At 44.7% G+C, this 11,268-nt stretch overlaps 1 protein-coding gene across 1 annotated transcript; it reads left to right on the top strand.

Moving 5' to 3' along the window:
- The first annotated feature begins 1,531 nt into the window (after window positions 1–1,531).
- On the top strand, window positions 1,532–9,032 carry LOC144935746 (DGAT1/2-independent enzyme synthesizing storage lipids-like). The gene is made up of 6 exons (XM_078862488.1): window positions 1,532–1,826; window positions 2,645–2,812; window positions 3,414–3,607; window positions 6,226–6,286; window positions 6,590–6,729; window positions 8,928–9,032. The coding sequence occupies exons 1-6, from the start codon at window positions 1,532–1,534 to the stop codon at window positions 9,030–9,032; spliced, it is 963 nt and encodes a 320-aa protein (XP_078718614.1).
- The last annotated feature ends 2,236 nt before the right edge of the window (window positions 9,033–11,268 follow it).

Raw genomic sequence — 11,268 nt, 5'->3', positions numbered from 1 at the left:
GCAGATTTCTGATACACGAAGGGAGCGAGGAGGGGGGGGACAGGGTCGTAAAGGTACAAGCGACGGTAAAAGTCCACACGCCACAGTTCAGATTAGCAAGTTACATTTGACACGTTGCTCACAATGCAAATCTTCGACTGCAAGTAGTCAAGCAAACAGTCTCGCATGTTGACACGTTTTTTGTGGCTTTTTTCTTTCAAAACAAAGTCGAGTACTGTATGAATCTGCAATGCGTTTCAAACGTGTACGGTACGTACCAGTAATATTTTTTAACGAAATTAACTTTGGGATTATTTTCCAGTATCGTGTTTATAGTGTTGGTGCACTCTTTGTACTTGACGGAAATGTTTGGTAATTTAAGCAACGCGGGATATGTTACAACTCGGCCCGTTCCTGACAACATTGGAACAAATGCAATGTATTTGACCTTTTGCAGCCCATTTTTAATCCACTGCTGGATTAGTGGCCTCCCCCACGCGTGGTTGGTTTACTATACTTCACCGGATTGGTCAGTCGGTGGGGACAGCCGATAAATATGTTCAGATAAGCACTGGTCACTGATGTTAGACCACGACAGGGAATGGAGCTCAGGTCGCTGGTTTTCATCTCGTCGTGCACTGATCTCTTGTCACCGCTCGAGACAATGTTACTCAACAAGTGGGAATGATGGTTTATAACAAAGGTAGTTCTAGATTTGAAGCTTTCGTGACTGCAAGGATTCATACTCTTAGTTCTTTCGGTAAAGTCACGTAGGTAAAAAATGAAATTAAAATTAATAAAAAATAAAATAATAAAAATCACGACGTTTCGGAGGCAACACAAGTCTCCGTCATCAGGTGGGACCATCACAGCCAGATTAGCTGAATCACTCACTCACTTGATTCATTGTTTTATTTTTATTAATTTTAATTTCATTTTTTACCTACGTGACTTTACCGAAATAACTAAGAGTATGTCATAACAAAGGTGTTTTGTTTGTTACCCCGAACTAAGTCTAGTGGGCATGCACGTCTTAATGCAACACTCAGCTTGAAACGCTGTAAATTATTGACACTGACCAGAAATGTTCCCTTATTTGCGCAGTAAACTTACACAAACATTCAGCCGCTCAGTTGTTCCAAAAATCAGCGTTGTCGGTAAACAGTGTCATCGGTTTATGTGCTTAGATGTGGCTCCACTGATAACATCCCTTCCCAATATAAGGTACAGACCACGAACTGCACAGTCCACCGTTTGGATGATTATTGAGCAGACTAATTGACAACAAGTGCCATAGCATGTTGTGTGTATGTATGTTGAACTTCTTTCGCACCGTACGTAGCCGACCAGAGGCGCCGGGGGAAGGACAGCTGAACGTCACAATGGGCTAAGCGCGTGCTCAACGACCTTATAACAGGATTACGATGCATTGCATTGTTCTTCAAATAATGCATTATTAGAGGGCTAAGCGTCGACCTCAGTTGGACATGGCCATGTGCACCTCTCAGATGACACTCTGATGACGGTTACCGAGGAGCGCACCACGTCGCCGATGGACGATCTCGAGTGGCCGGGTCTCCTGCAGTGGCCGTGGTCATGGTGGGAGGACTTGGAGGAGATGCCCATCGTCTCGAACGCTGCATTCCTGCTGTGGGCGCTGGCTTCTCCCCTCCTGCTCGTGTTTGTCCTGCCACTCTTCATCCTGCTCTTTCTCTACCTCTCCACCCTCTTCCTGTACCTATACGGCATCAAGAATATCGTCCACAGCTCTCGCTCCGCCGGAATTTGGAGCGAGGCTCGCCGGATCTTGGCTTCTCTCTGGGTTAAACACGCGGCCTTCTGGCACGGTAAGGACGATCATGCAACCATTACACTTCGACAACCATTATCATCTTCTTGGTTCTTTTGGTAAAGTCACGTAGAAGGGAAAAATAAAACATAATAAAATAATTCTCACGACGTTTCGGCCACAACGCAAGCAGCCGTCCTCAGCTGAAGAACAGGTCTGTCGGAACGACGCTGTTCTTCACCTGAGGACGGCTGCTTGCGTTGTGGCCGAAACGTCGTGAGAATTATTTTATTATGTTTTATTTTTATTATTTTATTATTTTCCTTCTACGTGACTTTACCGAAAGAACCGAGAAGACTTCGACGAAAATTTTGAAAGTCAGAGGCGGCCCTGCCCTGCGATGTCGTCGGCCTAGTTTTTCACGGCTCGAAATGTGTTCAATGTGTAGGTGTAGAGAAGTTCCGACGGACGCACTCGTAGACGGAGGTAAGTTAAGGGCTTCCGCCAGGGTTTATTAAAGCTGTTACAATACTACACAGCAGGGTACACAACTCCCAGGGGCTAGGGGGGTCCTACTCTGAGTCCGGGTCCCTGCCGGCTAGCTCCGGTCTCTCTCTCTCGTGTCGGATCGTGGACTCTGCCGACTCCACCGAGCGGAGAGAGAAGCACCTCTACGGCTACCACCGGCTTCTCCCCAGACTCACCACTCGATCCCTCTCTCTACCCCTGGTTCCCTCTTCACCCTTCCTACTCTACCCGTTCTCACAGTGACCCCGCTTACGTCACGGGGTATCCCTTAAGTACCCTAGGAGACGTGACGTCATCGCACTGAACGGCACACCTGACGTCACGTCCCCATTTTACTCCTCTACACAGGTTACGAAGTGCACGGTCTGGAGAAGGTTCCAGACTCCGGCCCGGCACTCATTGTGTACTACCACGGAGCCATCCCCATCGACTACTACTACCTGCTCTCTTCAATAATCCTGAGCAAAGGCAGGATCTGCTACTCGGTGGCAGATCACTTCCTCTTCAAGCTACCTGGTATATAAGTGGAACGGGTCTCCGAAAGCTCTACAAACTCCTCCATTGATGTTTCATTTGCCAAAGCATACCTACGTGATAATTGGGTTTTTACCCTTCTATCTAGCAACAAAACTGACACCTTTTTACAAGGGGTCATGTTTGCATAGACCGCAATACCTGCAGTCATAATACAAACAAAAGAACATAACTCTGATAATGTGCACTGTCCTTGAAGTTGATTGGTCCACACCCGAGGACAGTGCACATTATCAGAGTTATGTTCTTTTGTTTGTATTATGACTGCAGGTATTGCGGTCTATGCAAACATGACCCCTTGTAAAAAGGTGTCAGTTTTGTTATCAGATAGAAGGGTAAAAAAACCAATTATCATATTTTTACTGGCAAATGAGGTTCCCATAGCATACCTACGTGACTTTACCGAAGGAACCAAAGAGAATATGGATTACCTGCATTCACGAAAACGTCCAATCTAGATCGACACATTTAAATTTACGCGATCTAACTCCAAAAAAGCACTTTTTCACACGAATTCTAATTTCATTCGACGCGTTTTCAGCGTTGGGCGGTTGCGTTTGACCACCCGCTCTTTTCGCCGCAGGCTTCAGGTTGTTTCTGGAGGTGTTCAGGGTGATCCACGGGCCGAGGGAGCAGTGCGTGCGTGTCCTGCGTCGCGGCCACCTCTTGGCCATTTCTCCCGGCGGTTTGAGGGAGGCGCTTTTCAGCGACAACGCTTACAGATTGCTGTGGGGCAACCGCAGTGGGTTTGCCCAAGTTGCCATTGATGCCAAGGCGGTAAGGAACAGCGATGGACTTAAACCTTCTTCTTGTTTCTCGATTTGAAGCTTTCGTGACTGCAAGGATTCATACTCTTAGGTTTTTTCGGTGTAGTCACGTAGGTAAAAAAATAGAAATAATAATAGAAATAAAATAAAAAATCACGACGTTTCGGGCGCAACACAAGCGTCCGTCATCAGGTGGCACAACCACAGCAGGAAACAAATGCTGAAGTGGGCAAAAGGGCTGCTGTAACAAGAGGCTATATAGGTAAGAGACGGGGGAGGAGCCAGGGAGGAAAGCGATGGGTATTACCTTGTTATCGCGGCATCTCTTGAGGAAGGCCAGCGTCTCGAGAAGCTGTGACTTCTTGTCTCGTTGTCTGTTAAAAACTCTAACAGATAGGTGGAATTCCTCCCCGCAGAGGGCATTCATTCTAGATTTGAAGCTTTCGTGACTGCAAGGATTCATACTCTTAGGTTTTTTTCGGTAAAGTCACGTAGGTAAAAAAATGAAATAAATGAAAACTAAATTAAATCACTACGAAGTCACGTGTTCTTCTTCTTCGCTGTTTATATGCGAGGGAAGTGAAGGCGTCTGTATCATCATAGTAGTCGTTAAGGAGACGTTGCAATCCTGCAATTACTTGCTCACACCACCGTGGTCAGAAGGGCCTCAAATTTGGTCGAACATGTTATGTATATTGTTTATTCTTCTTGGTTCTTTCGGTAAAAGTCACGTAGAAGGGAAATAATAAATAAGAAAAAATAATTATTTTATTATTTCCCTTCTACGTGACTTTACCGAAAGAACCAAGAAGATGAATCCCTGCAGTCACGAAAGCTTTCAATCGAAATATATTGTTTATTGTTACATTTTAATCTCAGTTCCTATGATTACTGTTGTTACATTGTTTTTATAGCTTTATTTTGGTGATTTCGAAAACATATGGTTAAGCCATGTTTCTTGCGGAAGTGCGGAGTTGGCCTGATAACTTTAATCTAAATTGTCTTATGGTTGTTATTGTTTGACTTGCATCACACTGGGATTTTTGCACACAGCGTTGTAATACGGTGGTTTTTTTTCCTAGAAGATTTGCTGGTTTATCCAAGATGTTTCTGTTGCGCGTCGTCGCTTTAAGATGTTTCTCTGTTCATATTTAGTTCGTTGCGGCGGTTGCACCCAACTCAAGAGCCACATGGCTCACAGGGCTATACCTAATAAATGAAACTTGAAGTAGCGGTACGTCTCAAGGAGCCGTTCTGAAGGATATTTGACCCACTCGTCCATGCTGGACAGATGCCTTGGAAGAGGTGGAAGTATCCACACATAATACCTTCGGTTTTTTTTAAAACAGCGTCATTCATTCTAATTGCATCCCATAACGCTGTGCATTCATTATATATCAGGACCATATGTATCCCACATACAGCTACTACCATGCACATGAAAGCCCTCCGACAAAAAGAATAAATAAATGTGGCACCGAAACTAAATGCACACACAACATCAAGTTATCACAACGTAAATATTAGTCCAATAGGTCACATCTCAGACCACAATGCCAACTTCTACAACCGAACTGGCGATCGACTAATTGTCGTTGTACCCATTCGCACGATGGGTGGACAGCTGGGGGCTTTAGGAAACTTGCCCATTTTTTCTACTGCCGTGCCAGGAGATCGACTCAGATTCGGCGTCCTCTGGATTACAAGTCGCAGAGAGCTAACCATTGTACAGTGGCATCGTCCTGCACAAGCTAAAACATTCTAGATTTGAAGCTTTCGTGACTGCAAGGATTCATATTCTTAGGTTTTTTCGGTAAAGTCACGTAGGTAAAACATTAAAATTAATAAAAGTAAAATAAAATAAAAATCACTACGTTTCGGAGGCAACACGAGCTTCCGTCTTCAGGTGGAACCGTCACAGCCACGACAGCTGTATCAAGTAAATGAGAGATTGCAAGAGCTACCACTCCGTATATATAATGGTTGGAGAGGGGGAAGGGCCAAGTACGGCACACTTTTTATTAATATGGTAAGGTGAGGCTTAAGAGGCTGAGCCTCTCCATAACAAAGGCTCAGCCTCTGAGCCTTTGTTACCATATTAATAAAAAGTGTGCCGTACTTGGCCCTTCCCCCTCTCCAACCATTATATATACGGAGTGGTAGCTCTTGTAATCTCTCATTTACTTGATACAGCTGTCGTGGCTGTGACGGTTCCACCTGAAGACGGAAGCTTGTGTTGCCTCCGAAACGTCGTAATTTTTATTTTACTTTTATTAATGTTAATGTTTTACTTACGTGACTTTACCGAAAAAACCTAAGAATATGAAGCTAAAACATCTCGATTATAATGTAGAAATTAGAATAATGTTGGGTCTTTAATCAAATCCGTTGCTTGGTTAGGGAAATAACTTCCAATGCTGTCCCGGCTACTTCATCATGCTGGTCAATGCGGGTTGGTGGAGGAGGACTCAGGACCAGGTCAGGCGTACCTTTTCACTGGACGTTTGCTGCGGCTGAGAAGCAAAGGATGCCAGATTCACAATACGTAGAACTAAGTGATGCACCACTGTGCCCCCTATTCCAATATATGGCTCTCTAGGTGAGTGTATTTTCATCATTCTTTTGCAGCCCATCATTCCTGTGTTCACACAAAACCTGCGAGAAGGATTCAGAACACTTGGAAGCCTGTGTAAGTATCCACTCACTCTCACAAGCAGGCAAATGTAACAATGGATTTAATTTGTATGTGTACAGCACTTGGGTAAATCAGGACAAATGCAAATCCTACTCCATAACAATTTCAAAGCCTTCATTTGGCTGTCTGAGCTCAAGGGGAATCTTTTTTTTTTTACTATTCAGACTCTGGGCACTTTGACTATACCAAGCCTATTGAATGAGTTCTAACTTTCCGTACACCGGGCGAGGTAGTCAACATCTGGACACGGTGTGCGCCGAAGGCTGGCTGGGGGACGGTAGCGCTGTTTGCCCACAGGTGTGTTCCGCTGGCTGTATGAGCGATGCCGTCTGCCCGTGGTGCCAATCTACGGTGGCTTCCCTGTGAAGTTCCGCACCTACCTCGGAGACCCCATCCCCTATGACCCTGGCACCGGTGCAGCTGAACTTGCTGAGAAGGTGCGGTACACAAACAAAACAAAAAGCTACGTAATAAAGATACAATAATAAATTAAATAATAGCATACTACGACGTTTCGATTGCAACACAAGCAATCATCATCAGGTATAAAATAAATAGCAACACAAATCTAACCAGAAAACTATAGACAGACATATAAGCAGACAGATATCACAAAGATACACAGAGAGAGAACACGTATCGGCACAAAGAAAGAGATCGTCTCTGTGACGAGGCCTTAAATAGAGAGATTTTTGTTGCTATTTCTTTTATACCTGATGATGACTGCTTGTGTTGCAATCGAAACGTCGTAGTATGCTATTATTTAATTTATTATTTTATCTTTATACGTCACTTTACCGAAAGAACCAAAGAATAATCCCTGCAGTCACGAAAGCTCCAAATTAAAAAAAGCTACGGTTGAGATAACCACCAGGGTGGGTTGGGTGTTCACAGGGTGGGTGTCACTGTAACTGCCACCAAAAAAAAAGCTTATGGATCTCATTAGCGGAACTCAAACCCAAAACCCATTCCTAACATTTTATATTTATTATTATTGCACAACCACGAACAACGCCCCGAAACTGGGGCGTCGGGTTGGGGCGGATCGAGGTTTGTAGAGCAGTTGAAGGGCTGCTCGTTCAGAGCTGCGTCAGTCGATGGGTCTCCGCAGCCGAAACAAAGATCTGAGTTTGATTTCCTCGACTCGTCGAGTCGGCGGTCTAATCGACAAAGTAGCCGCCACATTTCGTCCGAGGGTAATCCTCGGCCTTGTTCTCCGTGACACTTTACACGAGATCGTTGTGTTGTCATCATATTGCCTGTGACACAAACGCAACACTCGGGTAACATCGGGGTACCGCAGACAACCTGTGGTTTTTTTTTATTCAGTCGTCTATTGCCCCAGTAAGCAACATTTGACACAAAAATCATGCCTGGCTACTGAGCACACCGACGCAATGGTGGTTGTTGGTGGTTATTCCCTTATGACGGCCTCACCCCATGGGTCGTCCAAGCTAATGAATGTTTGAGGTCGAACCAGGCGGCATTCTTCTGAGTTAAATTCCCACTGTTTGCTTTTTTTGCAACGTTTTCCGACACGTGCCAGTGATGGATTTACTCAACAAAAAGTAGTTCCCCTTCGTTTGTGGTCACGTCGAAAAGGGAAAAGATAAAGTCGCGGTCCCGAAATTGATTTCTCACAAGCGGGCCACTCACATGTGAGCTCTGTGCTTTAATTATGTAGTAGGTTCAAAGAGACTTGTACGACGTAGTTGGAGGCACACTTATTTATTAAACGTTCCACTCTATACAGGCCAAGGTATACAACACTCGAAGGGGTATCGGCCCCTTCACCCGTCTAACAGGGAGATCACACAATCTCTGTCACGGCTAGCCTACTCCCAGGTCCTCCACTACAGAGCTAGGAGAGGCTACCTGATCCAGCTCTGGCCAAGCTGGGATCACGGCACCCTGAGTCCCCAGACCGGCTCTTACAAGAACATCGGCTCTGGGCTCTCGGGGCCACGCCATTGGCTTGTCCTGGTCGGTCCTTAGAAGGACAGCGATCCAGGGGAGTCCCAGGGCCTATTTAGCCGGTCTTCCTTCTTCACTGGCTTAAGCTGAACACTGAACTCTGAGCCCACCGGCTCAGCACCTTATATAGCAACTCCCCCCCCCCCCCCCCCCGAGGGGTGGGGCCGTAGGGGATCACAGCGCCGTTCCAGCCCCCCAGGCTAAACGATGCGGACGTGGATGTAAGCATCCTTCCGCGTGCGGGCACAACCACCCCTGGTGTGTTTGTTCGCCCTCCCGTAACACCTCTACAATTATATAAACACGCTCCACCGACACCTAAGGCTGGAAACCCCAAGGCAGACTTTGATTGGTTCTGTAACCTGGAGCCTCGGACTACAACTGGTGCTGCATATCCTGCATAACAGTGTAATACGTAGGGAATACTCCAGGCAAAAATAAAAACACCTGAAAGCATTGATAAATACAGCTCGGTGACATGCCCGTCACATCCTTCACTGTAATGTGAATGCTGATGCTTATACAATATTGATGTGGATAGGTAACAGTCGGACGGATATGTGACGTCGGATTGTATGATGTTAACATATGATGATAACGTTTGGAAAATTCAACCGCATTCTGACGAATTGTAAAAAAAAAACTGACTTATTCTCCGCAGACCAAACAGGCAATGCAGGGCCTGATTGAAGAGCACCAAGATATCCCAGGAAACATCCTTCACGCTTTGGCGGAGCGACTGAGCGGAACGCCCAAGGTGGACTAAGGAGTGACTTTGCAAGTAAAGCAATGAATAAAACGTTTTTAATGATCCTTCCATGTGCCGATTGAATTGACGTCAGCGTTGTAACTGCCCCAAAGACTCAACCTGATCCAGAGGCTTATCGCTGATCAGCCAAGAGTTTTTTCTCTGTCTTAGGAAGCGGGGCAAAGTGACGTGATGGTTCCTCCATTCGTAAGTCAGCAGGTTAACTCCGTCTTGGCTGAATGGGGCAATTGTGCTTAAGCTCTGGGCTCTGTCGATGTGACGCACGTTAAAAAAAATTTGTGGGATGCCTCCTTTTCTATACACAAAATCAGTATGCGTTTTTGTGGAGCATCGTGGGTTAAAGCATATGTTGTGCAAGCAAAAAATCCAATCTGCTTTTCCACATAGAAATCAACGTATGTTCCGTCCATTGGATTTTGGCTTCCACGCTTTTCCATACACAAAATCAGTATGCGTTGTTGTGGAGCATCGGTGGGTTAAAGCATATATTGTGCAAGCAAAAATCCAATCTGCTTTTCCACATATAAATCAACGTATGTTCCGTCCATTGGATTTTGGCTTCCACACTAATATTTATCGAGCAGCGTTTGTTTAAGCAAGCAAACTCTGGACAGGTTTCAACCTTCTGTGCCTCATCAGCAGTCAGATATTTCTTGTCACAATATTGCCGGGCACTGTTGTGTGTTTTTCCAAGTGAACAATGACGATACATGATAGTCATAATGAAGCTTGCCTTTTTTTCTTTACCAAGACACATTAAGTGCAATAATAAAGCTCTCTGCCATCAATATCCAATTATTTTATAAAATCGTGTTTTTTTTTTATTTTTGACTCTGAAACAATTTAGGTTCGTAGCACAGATTGTAACTTGGGTGGTTGCTGGGTCATGTATGTTCGTTGAACTTCTTTCGTAGTGAACCGTGCTAATCATGGTGCTGAGCAAGCTATTTTTATTTGACACGTGCATGAATACATTGTCGAGTGCAAGGCACTAAGAGTGTGGTTGGCTTTCACAGGACCCTCTGGAGATAATCATTATACTCTCTTACATCTTCTTGGTTCTTTCGGTAAAGTCACGTAGGATGGAAACAATAAATAATAAAAATATACATAATACAATAATTCTCACGACGTTTCGGCCACAACACAAGCAGCCGTCCTCAGGTGAAGATCAGGTCTGTCGGGGAGACAGTGTCTCATTTGTCAGCCCACGGTAAAATATCACTTCAGACGCTGTCTCCCCGACAGACCTGGTCTTCACCTGAGGAAGGCTGCTTGTGTTGTGGCCGAAACGTCGTGAGAATTATTTTATTATGTTTTATTTTTATTATTTCATTGTTTCCATTCTACGTGACTTTACCGAAAGAACCAAGAAGATGAATCCCTGCAGTCACGAAAGCTTGAAATCGAAACTCTCTTACGTGTAATACAATAACGGTCACACCAGTGACCTAGCATCTTGCAGGCGGCAAATAACACGTTGGTAAACAAATGGCCGATAATGTAATCAATATTCCGTGTTAGTCATGTACACAATCGCAAGACGCATTTGGGCTGGGAGTAAATCTCTCCTTCAGTTCCGCGCCAAGCTGAATTTCCTGCATCATCTTTTCGTCGAAACAATGATGAGCGTTCAAGCATGGCATGCCCCCTTAATACATGGTCTGGTAGTATTAGTGCAGAATAAATTACATGGGGTGGAGAGGTGGTGCAGTGGTTAGTCTACCGTGCTATGAACCTTCTCCACGTCTACATCAACCCGCACTGACCAGTATGGTGAAGTATGGTTAAACAACCCGCATAACCAACCAGCAGTGAATTGACGGAGCGTTGTGAATTCCGAATTTTAAATCCTTTTCTCCAGTGTCCCATTTGTCAGCCCACGGTAAAATATCAACGAATTGTTCAGCATCCTTTATTGCAAAATAAATAGCTGTACTAGCTAACATGCATATTTACGGTGTTTATTAAGTTTTTTAGATAAAGTCTTGCCGGTGTGAACAATGCAAAACATGCAGCATTATATCATAACATTTAAAAAAAAAAAGTGGAATTGTTTGTGTGTTGCATTGATTGTATTGACATTATTTGACTAAACGCTAATGACGAATGGAGGTCGTCTTGTGCCTCACTCTTAAGTTGTAATCGTTATCGGTGGCTTCCTCCTTCTCACGCCAGCTCTTAGCTATGATTTGTTAACATCCAACACTGCGTTGATTTGCAGCTTTCGTGA

This window comes from Lampetra fluviatilis, chromosome 14 (genome assembly GCF_964198595.1).
Source record: "Lampetra fluviatilis chromosome 14, kcLamFluv1.1, whole genome shotgun sequence".
In the NCBI taxonomy this organism is placed as follows: Eukaryota; Metazoa; Chordata; class Hyperoartia; order Petromyzontiformes; family Petromyzontidae; genus Lampetra; species Lampetra fluviatilis.
The sequence above is the reverse complement of the archived record's forward strand: the minus strand, read 5'-3'. Positions and strand labels throughout refer to the sequence as shown.